The sequence below is a fragment of the Pristiophorus japonicus genome, chromosome 2 (assembly GCF_044704955.1).
Source record: "Pristiophorus japonicus isolate sPriJap1 chromosome 2, sPriJap1.hap1, whole genome shotgun sequence".
In the NCBI taxonomy this organism is placed as follows: domain Eukaryota; kingdom Metazoa; phylum Chordata; class Chondrichthyes; family Pristiophoridae; genus Pristiophorus; species Pristiophorus japonicus.
This window is the reverse complement of record NC_091978.1, coordinates 242,303,893-242,323,923: the sequence shown is the minus strand read 5'-3', so window position 1 is coordinate 242,323,923 and position 20,031 is coordinate 242,303,893. Positions and strand designations below refer to the sequence as shown.

General features: G+C 45.7%; 1 protein-coding gene across 5 annotated transcripts in view; it reads right to left on the bottom strand.

Moving 5' to 3' along the window:
- Window positions 1-20,031, bottom strand: part of prdm5 (PR domain containing 5) — a 479,054-nt gene that overhangs the window by 215,474 nt on the left and 243,549 nt on the right. The window contains exon 12 of one of the 5 annotated variants that reach the window (XM_070863981.1): window positions 907-945. The exons of the other annotated variants lie outside the window; for them this stretch is intronic. Coding sequence (XP_070720082.1) covers window positions 907-945 — 39 coding nt within the window. The remainder of the gene's footprint in view (window positions 1-906; window positions 946-20,031) is intronic. 5 annotated transcript variants of the gene reach the window in all.

Below are 20,031 nucleotides of genomic sequence, written 5' to 3'. Positions count from 1 at the left end.
ATTTTTTTTCATGTATTTCCACCCTCCCGAGGCCTCTCTTGCAATGGTATCGGCCTCGGACTAAAGTTGCCGAAATTCGTGGTTTGCCCGCGAATCCTCGTGCAACGCCGATTTTTACCGCTGCGCAAATTAAAGATTAAATATCAGGCCTACCAGCGGTAGCAAAGCGAAAACGGTAATTTTGGCAAAAAAATACAGCGCTGAAAACCGAATTTCTAACCCTTTGTGTTCTTGGACAGATTTGTGTGCACCTTTGGAAATGGCTCAGTGAGTTGCAGTGAATGGTGAGACATAACGGTACCCCCCCTCCCCCGCAATGGAGATGAGTGTTAAAGCAATGACTTGGACATTATAGGGATGCTTTATGGTGTTGATGTGCAGTGGTGCCAACCTGGCGCAAAATGTGGCAGCCAGGAGGTACAGCGTTAATTGAAGTAAAGCTGGCCATGGTGAGGCCATCCCTGGCCTCCCGGGCAGCAATGTGGTCGGGTGCTGATGCCCTGTGTCCTGTGCAGCATCGGTTGATTGCAGAGAAGGTTGGTGTTGTCGGTGCTGCTGGTGTGCCTGGTGCTGCTGATGTTGGGGCTGATCGTGATGAGATTCTGAGGACCAAGGTGAAATAGTTTCAATGGCACCGATGCTAATATAAGATGACAGGTGAAGTAGAGATGACAGAAGCGATCTGTCAATGGTGAGAGAGGTTGTTCCAATGAAGTGACACTGGATAGAGAGATTGCTCCAAACACTTGCAACCTGCATAAAGCTGAATATCCCTTCCAAATGCAGTAAGCAACAGCTTTTGATCTTAGATCATGAACAGCTGTGAGATGGGAGCTTTTATAGTGCAATTGCAGCTGTCAAGTAAAAAAAATGAATTAATCATCACACAACTCCTGATGTCCTTACCTGACGTGATCCTCGAGCAGCGTAAACCCCGTGGAGAACCTGGTAAAATGGTAAGTTCAGCTCAAAATTCTTTCTAATATGCTCTTAACAAGATCATAATGACCTAACTTGCCCCCTCCACCGCTGCGTGTCAGGTTTGTTCAGCATTGACAGACCCGACACCTGGGAAAGTAGCATGACGGTGCCTTGACAGTGGGATCCCGACCTGCTGTCAATCGTTATAAATTTAACAACCATCCCATCCGCTAAGCGCCGGCAAAATTCCGGCTGAAGATTCAAACCCGTACCTTCTTGCTGGAGTCCACGGAGCCTGCTTGGCAGCTGCCAAACTGTTCTAATTTTTCTATCTTAATGACCTAAACATTCAGACTGCATAATGTCTCACAAACATTTTATTTCTTACATACTTATACAAATTGCACAAAAACTCAATTCAGAGACAGTTCTTAAAATGAATCTTGAAATGCCAGTGACATTAAAAGCTGAATGGTTGAGAATTTGTTACAGAAGGGTTTAACTGATCAGTGTGCAAACTACAGCCAAATTTGGCCTATCAGCCTTGGCGGTCGAGATTTTGAAGCTCAGGCAATTCTGTCCTATTTGTACTTATATAGGGAACATTTTCCAAGAATACATCAGCAACACAGAACCTCACCTACCACAAACATATATCAGAAAATCCCGGATGGGGTTACCTGCTGTTAGTGCTTCCTCAGAAAATGACCCCTATGTTTCTTAACCGTGTTTTAATTTTATGGATCAAGAGGTCTGTAAACGGCTGTTGTTAGTGTCTGTGACCTATTGCTGGATAAATCCTACCTCAGAATATCAAGGTCTGTTCTAAAAGCAACTTGAGATCCATGAACATTAATGGGAAAATGGATTTAAACTTTTTATTAGGTCTCAAGGATCCATAGTATGGACCTAACCCAAAAAGACATTGGGGGAGAAATTGGGTGCATCTGCACCTCCCGTTAGCGCCCCTTTGCGACTGGGCGTAGCGCTGACATGGACTCTCGCCATATTCAGCGGCAGTTTAGCGACAACGATACAGCATTGCGCCCCAGTCTCCTGCGCCCGGAGATCGTGGCATCATCGGCGTGCGCTCCGGAACTGAAATGCAACAGCGACGGGCAAAATTACCGGCAGCTGCAGGAGGCGTGAATGAGGCGGCGGTCCGCTATGGGGGAACGATTAAAGGCGAGATGGCCGACGTAAGTAAAAAAAAACTTACCTTTCTTGCTGATGTTTTTTTCCGCAGGTTCCTGCCCGCGGTCGTTCAGCCTGGCTGAGTGCCGGGCTGATTGCACAGGTTCGCCGCTCCCGTGGTGATCCAGGTAGGTCATCTTCATATTGCACAACTTGCAGCGATGTTCCTTCCCTTTATGGGAGGGAAGGGCCCTTTGAACGGGGCGGCACTGCATGGCCCAGTGTGCAACACTTCTGAGGTCTCCGCCCCGCCTGCTTCTGTTAGCGCTCCAAGAAGGAAATGTAGCGCTTGATTTAGCGCTCCACTTCGTTCTTGGAGCGTAAGCAGCGACCTTTTTTTCTTAACAACAGCTTGAATTTATATAGCGCTTTTAACGTAGTGAAACGTTGCAAGGCACTTCACAGGAGTATTATGTGATAAATATTTGACACCGAGCCGCATAAGGAGAAATTAGCGCAAATGACCAAAAGCTTGGCCTAAGAGCTATGTTTTACGGAGCATCTTGAAGGAGGAATGTGAGGTAGAAAGGCAGAGAGGTTTAGGCAGGGAGTTCCAGAGCTCGGTACCGAACAGAAGACACGGCCATAAATGGTTGAGCTATTAAAGTCAGGGATGCTCAGGAGGGCAGAATTAGAGGAGCGCAGACATCTCAGGAGGGTAGTGGGGCTAGAGGAGATTACAAAGATAGGGAGGGGGCGAGGTCATGGAGGGATTTGAAAATAAGGATGTGAATTTTGAAATCAAGGCGTTGCTTAACCGGAAGCTAATGTAGGTCGGCGAATACAGGGATCATGGGTGAGCAGGATTTGGTGCGATTTAGGACATGGGCAGCCGAGTTTTGGATCACCCCTAGTTTATGTAGGGTAGAATGTGGGATACCAGCCAGGAGTGCGTTGGAATAGTCAAGGCTAGAGGTAACAAAGGCATGGATGAGGACTTCAGCAGCGGATGAGCTGAGCCAAGGGCAGAGATGGGCGATGTTACAGAAGTGGAAATAGGCAGTCTTAGTTATGCTGTAAATATGTGGTCAAAAGCTCATTTCAGGGTCAAATATGACACCCAGTTTGCGAACAGTCTTGTTCAGCCTCAGATAGAAGTTGGGCAGAGGGATGGAGTCAGTGTCTAGGGAACGGAGTTTGTGATCGAAAACAATGTCTTCGGTCTTCCCAATATTCAATTGGAGAAAATTTCTGCTCATCTAGAACTGGATACCGGACACGCAGTCTGACAATCTAGAGACCGTGGAGAGGTCGAGAGAAGTGGTAGTGAGGTAGAGCTGGGTGTCATCAGCGTACATGAGGAAACTGATGCTGTGTTTCCGAATGGTGTCGCCAAGGGGCAACATGTAGATGAGAAATAGGAGGAGGCCAAGGATAGATCCTTGGTGGGCACGAGAGATAACGATGCGGGGGTGGGAAGAGAGGCCGTTGCAGGTGATTCTCTGGCTACGATTAGACAGCTAAGAATGGAACAAGGCAAGTGCAGTCCCACCCAGCTGGATGACATTGGAGAGGCATTGGAGAAGGATAGAGTGGTCAACCGTGTCAAAGGCTGTAGATAAGTCAAGAAGGATGAGGCGGGATAGTTTGCCTTTGTCACTGTCGCAAAGGATGTCATTTGTGACGTTAATGAGAGCGTTTCGGTACTGTGGCAGGGGTGGCAACCGGATTGGAGGGATTCAAACTAGGAGTTGCGGGAAAGATGGGCATGGATTTGGGAGGCAACAACACGTTCAACGACTTTGGAGAGGAAAGGGAGGTTGGAGATGGGGCAGTACTTTGCAAGGACGGAGGGACTGAGGGTTGCTTTTTGAGAAGAGGGGTGATGACAATAGTTTTGAGAGAGAGGGGGACAGTACCTGAGGAGAGCGAACTGATAACAATGTCAGCTAACAATGGGAGCCAGAAAAGGAAGCTGGGTGGTCAGCAGTTTGGTAGGAATAGGATCAAGGGAGCAAGAAGTGGGTCTCATGGATAGGATGAGCTTGGAAAGGTCATGAGGGGAGATCGGAGAGAAACTGGAGAAAGATGTGAGGACTGGGATATGGCAGGGGGATCCTTAGAGGAAGCTTGGTCCGGTGGACTAGGGGAAGGAAGGGAAGAGGCAAAGGCAGCCTGATGCTAACTTTTCAAACGTTTAATAATTAGCGCCCCAAATGGGGCAATATTGAATTTTACCCCAAAGAACTTAGAAAATCTTGCTTTAATCCATTCCTCATGTAGTCCAGGCACATTCTAATCACTTTATAGAATATTTTGAATTCACTAATAAATCCAATAAGGAATTCAGAAGAAACTTCTTTATCTAGAGAGTGGTTATAATGTGGGGCTTGCGATCACAAGGAGTAGTTGAGGCGAATATCATAGACGCCATTAAGGGGAAGCTAGCTAAGTAAATGAGGGAGAAAGGAATAGAAGAATATGCAGATAGGGTTAGAATCATAGAATCATAGAAGTTTTCAGAATGGAAGGAAGCCATTTCGGCCCATCGTGTCCGCACCGGCCAACAAGAGGCTATCCAGCTTAATCCCACATTCCAGCTCCAGGTCCGTGGCCCTACAGGTTACGGCACTTCAAAGTACTACGGTACATCTAAGTACTTTTTAAATGTGGTGAGGGTTTCTGCCTCTACCACACTTTCATGCAGTGAGTTCCAGACCCCCACAATCCTCTGCATGAAGATATTTTCCCTTAAGTCCCCTCTATACCTTCTACCAATTACTTTAAATTTATGCCCCCTGGTTGTTGATCCCTCTGCTAAGGGAAATAGGCCCTTTCTATCCATTATTTCCAGGCCCCTCATAATTTTACACACCTCAATGAGGTCTTCCCTCAGCCTCCTCTGTTCCAAGGAAAACAAACCCAGCCTTTCCAGTCTGTCCTCATAGCTAAGAATCTCCACTCCCGGCAACATCTTCGTAAATTTCCTCTGTGCTCTCTCCAGTGCAATCACGTCCTTCCTGCAATGTGGTGACCAGAACTGCACGCAGTACTCCAGCTGTGGCCTAACCAGTGTTTTATACAGTTCAACCCCCCTGCTCTTATATTCTTGGCTAATAAAGGCAAGCATTCCATATGCCTTCTTAACCACCTTATCTACCTGGCCTGCTACCTTCAGGGATACACTCCAAGGTCCCTTTGTTCCTCTACACTTCTTAGTGTCCTACAATTTAAAGTGTATTCCCTTTCCTTTTTAGCCCTCCCCAAATACATTACCTCACAGTTCTCCAGTTTAAATTCCATTTGCCACTGTTCTGCCCACCTGACCAGTTGATTGATATCTTCCTGCAGCCCGCAGCTTTCTTCTACTTCATCAACCACACAGCCTATTTTTGTATCATCTACAAACTTCTTAATCATACCCCCTATATTCAAGTCTAGATCATTGATGTATACCACAAAAAGCAAGGGATCTAGTACTGAGCTCTGCAAAACCCCACTGGAAACATCCTTCCAGTCACAAAAACACTCATCAATCATTACCCTTTGCTTCCTACCTCTGAGCCAATTTTGGATCCAACTTGCCACTTTGCCCTGGATCCCATGGGTTTTTACTTTCGTAATTAGTCTGCCATGTGGGATCTTATCAAAAGCTTTGCTAAAATCCATATACACAACATCATAAGTACTGCCCTCATCGACCCTCCTGGTTACCTCGTTGAAAAATTCAATCAAGTTAGTCAGACACGAATCCTTGCTGACTGCTCCTGATTAATCCGTGTGTTTCTAAATGTAGATTTATCCTGTCCTTCACGATATTTTCCAATAATTTTCCCACCACTGAGGTTAGGCTGACTGGCCTGTAATTACTCGGTCGATCCCTTTTTACTTTCTTAAACAAAGGTACCATATTAGCAGTCCTCCAGTCATCTGGCATCACACCTGAAACCAGAGAGCATTGGAAAATGATGGTCAAAGCCTCTGCTATTTCATCTTTTGTTCACTTAGCAGCCTGGGATACATTTCATCCGGGCCTGGGGACTTACCCACTTTCAAAGCTGCTAAACCCCTTAATACCTTCTCTCTCCCTATGTTTATTTCATCTAATATTTCATACTCCTCGATAGCAGTGTCTGCATCACCCCTCTTTTTTGTGAAAACAGAAGCAAAGTATTCATTAACAACCATACCCACATCTTCCGCCTCCACACACAGATTACCTTCATGGTCTCTAATAGGCCCTACTTTTTCTTTAGTTATCCTCTTGCTCTTAATATATTTATAAAACATCTTTGGGTTTTCCTTGATTTTACTTGCCAAGAATTTTTCATGCTCTCTTTGCTTTTCTAATATCCCTTTTAATTTCACCCTTGGTCTTTCTATACTCCTCTACAGATTCTGTAGTATTTAGCCCTCGGTATCTGTCATAAACTTCCCTTTTTTTCTTCATCCTACCCTGCTCTAGATTTGTTAGTCCCACTCATTTTCTTTAAGGGTACATATTTGGCTTGAACCCTGCAGATCTCCTCCTTGAATGCCTCTCACTGCCCTGACACTGATTTAACTTCAAGTGGCAGTTTCCAGTCCACTTTGGCCAAATCACTTCTCAGCTTAGCAAAGTTGGCTTTTCCCCAATTTAGAACTTTTATTCCTTGTCTATCCTTGTCCTTTTCCATAACTACCTTAAATCTAACAGAATTATGGTCACTAGCACCAAAATGCTCTCCCACTGATGTCCCTTCCACCTGCCTAGCATCATTCCCGAAAACTAAATCCAGAACCGCCCCCTCCCGTGTTGGGCTAAAAAAGTTCTCTTGAAAACATTTTAGGAATTCCGCACCCTCTATATCCTTCACACTAATTTTGGCCCAATTAATATTAGGGTCGTTGAAATCCCCTACTATTACTGCCCTATAGTTTTTGCACTTCTCAGAAATTTGCCTACATACTTGCTCTTCTATCTCCCTCTCACTGTTTTTGGTGGTCTATTGTACACTCCCAGCAATGTGATCGCCCCTTTTTGTTTTTCTGTTCAACCCATATGGCCTCGTTTGATGATCCCTCTAACATAGCATCCCTCCTCACAGCTGTAATAATTTCTTTACTGCGACAGCCCCTCCCTTTTTACTCCCTCCCTATCCCGTCTGAAAATCCTGTAACCGGGAATGTTGAGCTGCCATACCTGCTCCTCTTTTAGCCATGTCTCTGTAATAGCTATATCATACTCCCAAGTGTCTACCTGTGCCCTCAGCTCATCTGCCTTATTCGCTATACTCCTTGCATTGAAGTATATACCATTTAGTACAGCCAGACCTCCTTGTTGACTACTTTCTAGCCCTTGTTTCCTCTGTCCTTCAAATTCACTTTCTACATTCTTACTTTCCAATTCCAGCTTTACTTCTCTCCCTACTGAATCTATTCTCAAGTTCCTATCCCCCTGAAAAGCTAGTTTAAACCCATCCCAACAGCACTAGAAACCGCTCCCGCCCCCCCCCCGCCACACCCCCCCTCCGCGAGGATATTGGTCCCGGCTCTGTTGAAGTGTAACCCTTCTGGCTTGTACAGATTCTACCTCCCCCAGAAGCGGTCCCAATGCCTCAGGAATCTAAAGCCCTCCCTCCTGCACCATCTCTCCAGCCATGCGTTCATCTGCTCTATCATCCTATTTCTGTACTCACAAGCTCATTAGTTGAAGTAGGGTGGGAAGAGGCTCACGTGGAGCATAAAGACTGACACGGAACAGTTGGGCCGAAAGGACTGTTTCTGTGCTGTTAAATCTATGTCATTCTATGTATAGTCATGTAGCAATATTTCACAATGATACCCGGTGTAATAATAGAATATACTGTACAGTAGGTCATAATGGGTAATGCATATGTTTAAATAGGTTAAAATTGTATCTGTCTATGTAACCAAAATATTACAATCACTGAAGGGCACAAGAAACTCTTCAGGGAATGAATGATCATCACTTTTCTTTAAATGCCTGGTAATTATCATTATTCATACCAACTGATTTATTACCAAAACACTGGGATGGCACAGAGACCCTGGCCAAAATGTGAGCTCAAGTATGGCTAGCTTGTCAGGGTCATGTATCATTTTCACAAGAGAGAGAGGTTCAAAAGACGGAGCAGGAAACTGGTCAATTTTGTTACAGTCTCATAATCTCAGACCTGAAGTCAAAGGTGAGGTCTGCCAGCTCTGAGGAAAGCTCTTGCTATAGCTGATGCCAGAGCAGCCAGTAAAGTGAGACTAAGGCTATGTTTGTACAAGAATTTTTTTCCCTCATAATATGGAAGAAAATAAAACTTTCCAACTCACTGTGGGGATTAATTTAACTGAGGGGAAACAATTTTGTCGGAGATTTCTCCCAAGGAAAGTGGAAATATTTCAGCTATTTTATTTAAACTGTCTTTTCTTTGCCATGCATCACAGGACAATTATTTTTAAAACACTAGCAGATCTTCCATGGCAGCACTCATAAGTAGTTTTAGTCTAGAGCATGGTTACAATGTTAAACTCTTAGTTTGACCTGTGCCTTTTTAGGCTGCTCCTCTAAATTGGCAAATGCAAACAACTAACCACTGAGAAACTGATGAAATCGAACAGCAGTTGTAGATACTTGCACATTTCCAGCTCCGAGTCAAAGATTGGCTTTCCTTCTCTTTTTTAAAAAAAAAAGATTGTTTCCAACAACAACAACAACTTGTATTTATGGGCTCAATTTTCCCCAATGCATTTTTTTGCCGTTCTTGAACAGTTCCACCCGATTTTTGGGGGCCTAAGTACTCCAAAAAAAATTCTAAGTTTCCCCGTTGGATTTTTTCATTTTGGAGTGGCGTAACCCGACCTTTAGTTTTGGGGGTGGAGCCTTGATCTGCGCCAAAAAGATCGGGCTGCCATGGTAACCAGGGACACAATGTAAGCTGAGGCTGCAAAGTGAAGCATACAGCCAGCTCCCAACACGAGGGCTTGCCGATCCGGTCCCACTCTCGGTCCCTGCACATAGGGCCCAAGTTTCCACATGATAAAAAACGGGCGCCCCTCCGAGCTGGGCGCCGGAAAAAAAAACGCGCGATTCTGGAGCACCCTGCAGCTCCTTGACTGTTTGGCGCGGCGTCCAGGGGGGCGGGTACTATTTTGTAAGTGGGAGGGGGCGGGTACTATTTAAATTAGTTTTTTTCCTGCCGGCAATGCTGCGCGTGCGCGTTGGAGCGTTCGCGCACGCGCAGTGTGAAGGAAACATTGGCACTCGGCCATTTTTGTAGTTCTTTGTAGCTGTTTAGTTTTTGAACATTTTTTAATAAAAGCACATTGCCATCAGCACATCAGCACTGAGAAGCTGCAGGAAGCCTCAGAAAGCCTCAGAAAGTTGAGGCAGCCATTTCCCGACAGCCTCCCCCTTTTGCCGTCGGGAAATGGCTCCTCAATTTCTGAGGCTTCCTGCAGCCTTCTGTCTCCTTCCCTCCCTCCCTCCCGCCGTCTGGAACGGCTTCCTCTCCCCCCTCCCCCCCCCCCCCCCCGCTGCATTCGGTCGGTCGGGGCCTGCACTCCCCCCCTCCCCCCGCTCGCCTGCCCGGAACAGCTCCCCCGCCCCCCTGCATTCGGTCCCTCCCCACCGTCTGGAACGGCTTCCTCCCCTGCGTTCGGTCGGTTGGTTCCCTCCCGCCCGCCGTCTGAAACGGCTTCCTCCCCCCACCCCCCCCCCCCACGTTCGGTCGGCGGTCGGTCCCCTCCCTCCCACCCGCCCGCCGTCTGGAACGGCTTCCTTCTCCCCCCCCCCCCCCCCCCCCCCCCAGCGTTCGGGAACGGCTGCCTCATTTTGTGAGGCTTGCTGCAGCATTCTCCCTGGCTGAAGCACTTTCACACAGGTAGGAAGATGGTTTATTTAATCTTTTCTTTGCTTATAAATGTTTATTCAGGTTGGATTTATTTGTATAATATTTGTATAAGTATAAATAAGGATTTATTGTAGAATTTAATGAGTTCCCTTCCCCCCCCCTCCCCCCACACCTCGTTCTGGACGCCTAATTTGTAACCTGCGCCTGATTTTTTAATGTGCAGAACAAGTTTTTTCAGTTCTACAAAAATCTTCACTTGCTCCATTCTAAGTTAGTTTGGAGTACGTTTTCACTGTGGAAACTTTCAAATCAGGAGTCAGTAGCCGGACACGCCCCCTTTTGAAGAAAAAATTCTGTTCCAAAGTAGAACTGTTCTACCTGACCAGAACTGCAGAAAAAAAAATGTGGAGAATTGCGATTTCTAAGATAGTCCGTTCTCCACCAGTTGCTCCTAAAAATCAGGCGCAAATCATGTGGAAACTTGGGCCCATAGAGTCAGTCAGTCAGTCAGTCTCTCTCTGTCTCTCTCTCTCACTCTCAGGACCGGAAAGCCTTCGAGCGGGGTCTTGGAGGTAAGTTGCTGCTATGTGTTTTTCAATTCTTTTAGTGTGTCCGGGCATCTCCTGCGCCAATTTCCTTAACTCTCTGGAAGGTTGTTCTGCAGAGGCCACATATGCTGGTCTAAGCACAACTGAAGTCTCAGCTAGCCAAAGCTCCCTAAATGGCCAGAATTGGCAAAGGTGGCTGGTTACGCCCACTTTGGCTGAAAAAAAAACTGACCTAAAAAAAATTTTATCTAACACTGGTGCAAATTGATTGGGGAAACTGTGGTTTTTCAACTTAGGCCAAAAAGAGCAGCCTGCTCCAAAAAAATGGCGCAAATCACTGGGGAAAACTGAGCCCTTTATAGCACCTTTAAAGTAGTAAAATGTCCCAAGGCGCTTCACAGGAATGTTATAAGAAAAAATTTGACACCAAACCACATAAGGAACAATTCGGGCAGATGAGCAAAATCTTGGTCAAAGAGGTAGGTTTTAAGGAGCGTCTTAAAGGAGGAGAGAGAGCGATAGAGAGTCAGAGAGGTTTAGGGAGGAAATTCCAGAGCTTAAGGCCTTGGCAACTGAAGGCATGGCCACCAATGGTTGAGCGATTATAATCAGGGATTCTCAAGAGGTCAGAATTAGAGGAGCACAGATATCTCAGGAGGTTGTGGGGCTGGAGGAGATTACAAAGATAGAAATATAGAAAATAGGTGCAGGAGTAGGCCATTCGGCCCTTCGAGCCTGCACCACCATTCAATAAGATCATGGCTGATCATTCACCTCAGTACCCCTTTCCTGCTTTCTCTCCATACCCCTTGATCCCTTTAGCTGTAAGGGCCATATCTAACTCCCTCTTGAATATATCCAATGAACTGGCATCAACAACTCTCTGCGGTAGAGAATTTCACAGGTCAACAACTCTCTGAGTGAAGAGGTTTCTCCTCAGCTCAGTCCTAAATGGCTTACCCCTTATCCTTCGACTGTGACCCCTGGTTCTGGACTTCCCCAACATCGGGAACATTCTTCCTGCATCTAACCTGTCTAGTCCCATCAGAATTTTATATGTATCTATGAGATCCCCTCTCATCCTTCTAAACTCCAGTGAATACAGGCCCAAATAATCCAGTCTCTCCTCATATGTCAGTCCTGCCATCCCGGGAATCAGTCTGGTGAACCTTCGCTGCACTCGCTTAATAGGGAGGAGCGAGGCCATGGAAGGATTTGAAAACAAGGATGAAACTTTTAGATTGAGGCATTGCTTAATCGGGAGCCAATGTAGGTCAGCGAGCACAGGGGTGATGGGTGAATGGGACTTGGTGCGAGTTAGGACATGGGCAGCCGAGTTTTGGATGACCTAAACTTTACATAGGTTAGAACGTGGGAGGCCAGACAGGAGTGAATTGGAATAGTCAAGTCTTGAGGTAAAAAAGGCATGGATGAGGGTTTCAGCAGCAGATGAGCTGAGCCAGGAACCGAGTCGGGCGATGTTACAGAGGTGGAAATAAGCGGTCTTAGTTATAATGTGGATATGTGGTCAGAAACTCATTTCGGGTCAAATAAGACAGCAAGGTTGCGAACAGTCTGGTTCAGCTTCAGACAGATGCGAGGGAGAGGGATGGAGTCGGTGGCAAGGGAACGGATTTTTTGGCAGTGGCTTAGGTCTTCCCAATATTTCGTTGGAGGAAATTTGTGTTCATCCAGTACTGAATGTCGGACAAGCAGACTGAAAAGTTAGAGACAGCGGAGAGGCAGAGAGAAGTGGTGGTGAGGTAGAGCTGGGTGTCGTCAGTGTACATGTTGAAACTGATGCTGTGTTTTTGGATCATCTTGCAGAGGGGCAGCATGTAGATGAGTAATAAGAGGGGGCCAAGGGTAGATGCTTGGGGGACCACCAGAGGTAACGATGCGGGAGCGGGAAGAGAAGCCATTGCAGGTGATTCTCTGGCTACGATTAGATAGATAAGAATGGAACCATACGATTGCAGTCCCACCCAGCTAGACGATGGGGAAGAGACATTGAAGGAGGTGTGGTCAACTGTGTCAAAGACTGCAGACAGGTTGAAAATCATGAGCAGAGATAGTTTACCTTGATGTCATTTGTGACCATCAATATTAAAGTGTAATGCCTAATTTCTAAAATACCGAAAGGATAGATGCGAGATGTATATAAATCTTAGTAGGTGTCACATGGGATTGCTTATAGGAAGTTGGAAGTTACATTATTTTATGTGATTAAAGCTATTTAAGTCCCAGCCTTGGCTCAGTGGTAGCACACTTGCCTCTGAGTCAGAAGCAAGAGTCCCACTCCAGAGTAGGAACATAATTTAGGCTAACACTTCAGTGTAGCAGTGAGGAAGTGATGCACTGGTGGATGTGCTGAGTTTTAGATGAAATACTAAACTGAGACCCTGGAGTTTAGGAATAGTGGAGTGTGTGTTAAAGCAGTGAGGAATGGGTGGTCTGGGGCTAAGGGAATTGTTGAGGAGAGTGTTGATGTCTGGTTATAATGGGCAGGTGGATCTCGGATGTCAGACCATAGTGGGAGAGAGTATTTGGATTTGAGAACAGCGGAGGGGTTTTTGGGCTTTGTAAGCATTGGGAAAGGGAGCCTAGTTAAAAAAAATACAATTGTATATTAAATAAATGGTAATTAAATTAGTGAAGTCGTGTGGAATAAAAAAGTGGCTATGAAAAACAAGAGAGACACCATGAAATAAAGGGAGGGCGTGGCATGAATCCAGGGGGATGGGTGCCTGCAGATATACGAGAAAGCGTGATTGGAAGCCAGAAAGAAAATTCAGAAGAGTTTAATTGTTAATATATTGGACCTGAATTTGCAGTTGGACAAACACCTCCGCACCACAAGAAAAGTACGAACCTACCTGATGGTCCCGTACCTACGAAGACTCGCACTCCTGGGCCTGCAGGCATACTCCTGCGTAAAGGCCCACGTATTCCAGGGCGCATGCAGTTCGCAAGTGTCCCTGGGATAACGTGGGCCAGCCCAACCAATGAGAAAGGGAGATCCCTATTATGCTTATGGCGATTCCATTTATGTATGGAATTCCCATATACTTAATAGGAATCACCTAAAAAACACAAATTTCACACAACTTAAATAAAAATAAATTAAAATACAATTAAAGCAAAAATGTAATTATTTGAAAAATAAATATAAACATTTTTAAAGGGTCCAAAATAACCTGTACTAATTTTAAACTTAAAATTTTTTTTTAATAAACGTATTTTAATATTTCTTTAAATCCTTATGTTGGTAAAAGGCCCTATGCCTGCTTTTACCAGGCGTAAGAGTTTTGTGGGCATTCGCTGGGCAGCAGTTGGACAAATAGCCGAACCTGCACTAGTGAAAGTCCATTTCCCGGGGATGCAATGATCTGCCCAGCTGAAACTTGACAGATCCCAAGTTCTGAGTTTTTGTGCATGCGCAGCACAAGCGGAAACCCGGAACCTGCAGGACATTTACAGCCGCGTACGCTGTGCATATGTGGTCATAGGTCCCGTAAAATCCAGGCCTTTATTTAAAAATGAATGAGAGCTGAGTTGGAGCAAGAATAGAGTGGAGCAGGGAAAATAATGTGGGAACTGGACCAGGTTTAGGAGGAAGCAAGCCTGATGTGGAAATAGAAACATTTTGGTCCTGATATTTATTCGGAGCCGGGAAAAGCGCGGAGAGGGAGGATTTTCGGACGAGAAACCCGGAAGGGCTTCTCGTACGTCCTGCTGGTCTAATGGCAGAATGGCTTTTACATTTTTTCAACAGGTTTCCTGCCCAACAGCCAGCCAGATTGATAGGCTGCCTGTCCGTTGGGATGGAAATCAACAGGAAGCGGATGTCACGCAAGTCCGACATCGCGAGCGGTATTCGGCCACCATCAGGGGTGAATCCAACATCATAGGGGAGGGATTCAAACATCGTGGCCTGGGGGGGATGGTGTTGGTCGATCGCAGGGGTCCAATCATGTGGAGGTAAGCTTGTGGGGCCTGAAGGAAAGACTCCTGCTCACAAGCAGTGCAATAAAGGCACTTACCTCATGGATTCGGCCCTTCCCGCCTCCCTTTACATGCTGGGAATCGAGGCCTCCATGTGTTAAAAATAAAAATTTAGTTAAAATGAAGGCACGCAGCCAGCCGCCTTAAAATATTTGAGTGACCGACTCGCTACCTGAGAGTAGGTTGGTCGCCGCCGCCCTACCCTCCCCCCCCAACCCGCATCCATTAAAAACAGAAGTGGACACTTTGAGGTGGGTTGGAGTCAGGTTTTAGAATTAAAACATTTTTGTCTTCCCACTCGCCCTCATCCTTGGGGATTAGAATTTCCGGCTGTGACTTTAAAATGTATTATATCTGTGTACTGTGGGCCAATTATCGCCCACCCTCTAACCCCACTTCACCTGAAAACAACACTTGGCCTCAAGTCCCCGACATATATTTCCAACTAGTTGCCCAGACATTTGCTGGCCTTGTGGATCGGCTGGCCGTTCTCGAAGCCGCTCAATTTTCACTCCATTTATCTTTTTAACTTCTCTGAGTCCATTTCCTTCAATTATTCCCATAACCACATACCACCACACTTTTCTATTCATAGAATCATAGAAATTTACAGCACAGAAGGAGGCCATTTGGCCCATCGTGTCCATACCGGCCGACAAAGAGCAATCCAGCCTAATCCCACTTTCCAGCTCTTGGTCCATAGCCTTGCAGGTTACGGCACTTCAAGTGCATATGCAAGTACTTTTTTAAATGTGGTGAGGATTTTTGTCTCTACTATCCTTTCAGGCAGTGAGTTCCAGACCCACACCGTTCTCTGGGTGAAAAGATTTCCCTATAAATTCCCTCTAAATCTCCTACGAATTTACTTTAAATCTATGTCCCCTGGTTATTGACCCCTCTGCTAAGGGAAATAGGTCTGTCCTATCCACTCTATCTAGGCCCCTCATAATATTATACACCTCAATTAGGCCTCCCCTCAGCCTCCTCTATTCCAAAGAAAACAACCCCAGCCTAACCAACCTTTCCTCATAGCTAAAATTCTACAGTCCATGCAACATCCTCGTAAATCTCCTCTGTACCGCCTCGAGTGCAATCACATCTTTCCTGTAATGAGGTGACCAGAGCTGCACGCAGTATTCTAGCTGTGGCCTAACTAGTGTTTTATACAGTTCAAGCATAACCTCCCTGCTCTTATATTCTATGCCTCGGCTAATAAAGGCAAGTATCTCGTATGCCTTCTTAACCTCCTTATCGACCTGTCCTGCTACCTTCAGGGATCATTGGACATGTGGACTTATTTTTTATTTATATTGATTAAATTACCTGCCAAAGTCAGGTCTGTTTTAATTTAATTTAAAATGTACTTACTTCGCTGACACCCAACAGGCCTCAGAACTCTCCCCTTCCTGCATGCATTCTCTTTCTGACCTGCCCATCATCGCAAGGCCTTGGCACGCGAATCCCCTGCAGAGCCCTTGGGCCTCTAGCTGCTCTGCTTCCCTCCTTTTGTCAGTGTTAGCTGTGGTTCAGTGGGTAGGACACTTGCCTTTAAGTCAGAAGGTCATAGGTTCAAGTCCCACACCAGAGACCGGAACACAAAGAATCTAAGTTGACACTCTAGTGCAGTACTGAGGGAGTGCTGCACTGTCGGAGGTGATGTCTATATCAGATGAAATATTCAACATAAAAGATCCCATTGCATTACTTCAAAGAAGAGCAGGGGAGTTATTCCTGGTGACCTGGCCAATATTTATCAATCAGCATCACTAAAACAGATTATCTGGTCACCATCACTGTTTGTGAGCACATACTGCCACGTTTCCTACTTCAAAAGTACTTTTTGTAAAATTAATTCCGGGATGTGGGTGTTACTGGCATGGCCAGTATTTATTGCCTGTCTCTAATTGTCCTTGAGAAGGTGGTGGTGAGCCACCTCTTGAACAGCTGCAGGCCTTGTGGTAAAGGTACTCCCACAGTGCTGTTAGGGAGGGAGTTCCATGATTTTGACCCAGCGATGATGAAGGAACGACGATATATTTCCAATGCAGGATGGGGTACGACTTGGAAGGGAACTTGCAGGTGATGTTGCTCCCATGCACCCGCTGCCCTTGTCCTTCTAGGTGGTAGAAGTCACGGGTTTGGGAGGTGCTGCCGAAGAAGCTGTGGTGAGTTGATGCAGTGCATTTTATAGATGATACACACTGCAGCCACGGTGCGCCGGTGGTGGAGGGTGTGAATGTTGAAGGTGGTGGATGAGGTGCCAATCAAGCAGGCTGCTTTGTCTTGGATGGTGTTGAGCTTCTTGAGTGTTGTTGGAGCTGCACTTATCCAGGCAAGTGGAGAGTATTCCATCACACTCCTGACTTGTGCCTTGTAGATGGTGGAAAGGCTTTGGGGAGTCAGGAGGTGAGACACTCGTCACAGAATACCCAGCCTCTGACCCGCTCTTGTTGCCACAATATTTATGTGACTGGTCCAGTTAAGTTTCTGGTCAATGGTGACCCCCAGGATGTTGATGGTGAGGGATTTGGCGATGGTAATGCCGTTGAATAGCAAGGGGAGGTGGTTAAGACTCTCGCTTGTTGGAGATAGTCATTGCCTGGCACATATGTGGCACAAATGTAACCTGCCACTTATCAACCCAAGTCTGAATGTCATCTAGGTCTTGCTGCATACAGGTATGGACTGCTTCATTTTCTGAGGAGTTGCGAATGGAACTGAACACTGTGTAATCATCAGCAAACATCCCCACTTCTGACTTTATAACTTCATTGGCTGTAAAGTGCTTTGGGGTTTTTGCTTATGCTTCCCTCCTTCATAAGAGCATAAGAAATAGGAACAGGAATAAGCCATATGGCCCCTCTAGCCTGCTCCGCCATTCAATAAGATCATGGCTGATCTGATCATGGACTCAGCTCCACTTCCCCGCCCACTCCCCATAACCCCTTATCATTTAAGAAACTGTCTATTTCTGTCTTAAATTTATTCAATGTCCCAGCTTCCACAACTCTCTGAGGCAGCGAATTCCACAGATTTACAACCCTCAGAGAAGAAATTTCTCCTCATCTCTGTTTTAAATGGGCGACCCCTATTCTAAGATCGTGCCCTCTAGTTCAAAACACCCCCATCAGTGGAAACATCCTCTCTGCATCCACCTTGTCAAGCCCCCTCATAATCTTATCCGTTTCGATCAGATCACCTCTCATTCTTCTGAATTCCAATGAGTTGAGGCCCAACATACTTAACCTTTCCTCATAAGTTAACCCCCTCATCCCCGGAATCAACCTCATGAACCATCTCTGAACTGCCTCCAAAGCAAGTATATCCTTTCGTAAATATGGAAACCAAAACTGCATGCAGTATTCCAGGTGTGGCCTCACCAATATCTTATATAGCTGTCGTAAGACTTCCCTGCTTTTATACTCTATCCCCGTTGCAATGAAGGCCAAGATACCACTGTACCTGCATACTATCCTCTCATACACAAGTACCCCCAGGTCCCGCTGTACTCATGGCACTTTGCAATCTTTCTCCATTTAAGTAATAACTTGCTCTTTGATTTTTTTTCTGCCAAAGTGCATGACCTCACACTTTCCAACATTATACTCCATCTGCCAACTTTTTGCCCGTTCACTTAGCCTATGTCCTTTTGCAGATTTTTTGTGTCCTCCTCATACATTGCTTTTCCTCCCATCTTTGTACCATCAGCAAACTTGGCTACATTACACTCGGTCCCTTCTTCCAAGTTGTTAATATAGATTGTAAATAGTTGGGGTCCTAGCACTGATCCCTGCGGCACCCCACTACTTACTGGTTGCCAACCAGAGAATGAACCATTTATCCCGACTCTCTGTTCTCTGTTAGTTAGCCAATCCTCTATCCATGCTAATATATTACCCCCAACCCCATGAACTTTTATCTTGTGCAGTAACCTTTTATGTGACACCTTGTCAAATGCCTTCTGGAAGTCCAAATACACCACATCCACTGGTTCCCCTTTATCCACCCTGTTCGTTACATCCTCAAAGAATTCCAGCAAATTTGTCAAAACATGACTTCGCCTTTTAAATCCATGCTGACTCTGCCTGACAGAATTTTGCTTTTCCAAATGTCCTACTACTGCTTCTTTAATAATGGACTCCAACATTTTCCCAACCACAGATGTTAGGCTAACTGGTCTATAGTTTCCTGCTTTTTGTCTGCCTCCTTTTTTAAATAGGGGCGTTACATTTGCAGTTTTCCAATCTGCTGGGACCTCCCCAGAATCCAGGGAATTTTGGTTCTCATCCCAGCTCCCATTCTGTCCTGATCCAAGTGCCCTATCCGCACCTCACACCACACGTGAATGGCCTGAGGATGTTGGGAAGTTGGGGGGAGGGGGAGAAGGACCTGTGACCAGAGATCCTTGTAGGTACCAGGACTTAGATAGGGCACAGGTGGAGTTGTTTTTATAACACTATATTTTACTTGTAGTGCTTAAGAGCTTTAAAAAAAAATGCTGTTTTCTCAACTTAGTGCTTGGAATCTAGCTTTCGCATCATGGTGGTGGGGCTCATGGAATTAGGGAAGTGGATATATCAGGAAGGGGGAGGGGGGAGGAACATGGGCTGAAGAGAAGGAAGAGGATGGGGTGAGGGGGGAGAGTCATCGGGAACAAGGGAGAATTGAAGGATACAGAATGATAGGGTAGTGAAAAGGAACGTGAAAGACACTAGGAGAAAGCAGGGGGAGATGAGAGGGAAGGTGTGAAGAGGATGGGATGAGTGGTAGAGGAGGCATTAGCAGAGCAATGGGTAAGGGGTGATAACACAACAACTGTTCTTAATTGCATCACGGCATGTAGACAATATTTATATTCAGACAAAAAGCCCTCAATATTGCCTGCAAAATTACCTTAAGACCGACTGTAATTGAAATATTTCAGTGCAAGCTGCAAAGTCTCATTGCAGTCACCAAGTTATTTGGTGGTGGAGATGGCTTTAAAACACCATAAATATATTTCATGCCTGAAGTGCTGCAGGATGAAAGAAGGCATGCCGAGGAGATCAGTAGGCTCAAGACCTGGTCTATCTGCACCCATCGTTAAGCTACCTATTCTAATTGTGGACCCTGAGACACCTACCTCAGTGACTGAGGCGACTGCCAACACAGTCAGCACGGAACAAGTAGTGGAACTGTGTCATTTGCTACAAGGAGACCTGTAGCCAACCTGCACTATAGAGACAAAACCACCAGGTCACAACACCCTCAGCTTTTCTATTTCTTCATCCTTCCATGCTAGCTTAGAGTCATATACAGTATCAGTAAAATGCTACCCTCATATATGTCAAAAAGGTGACTGATGCATTAGTCAGTATTGCCAAAATTCCTGCTCCTTTCTCACTAGACAGCAACAGAAGTCTGTTACTCTCACAGTGCAAACTCCTCAAGTACACTAATTGCATCCTCCAGGATTTGTTGCTGTGCTGGAGCTGGCACATGCTGCAAAGAGAAATGCTGTGTGCTCTCTTGTTCTGGGTTATTGGCAGCTACTGTTAGAATACTGCCTTAAAAAGACACTTTAATACAATCATCCTGTG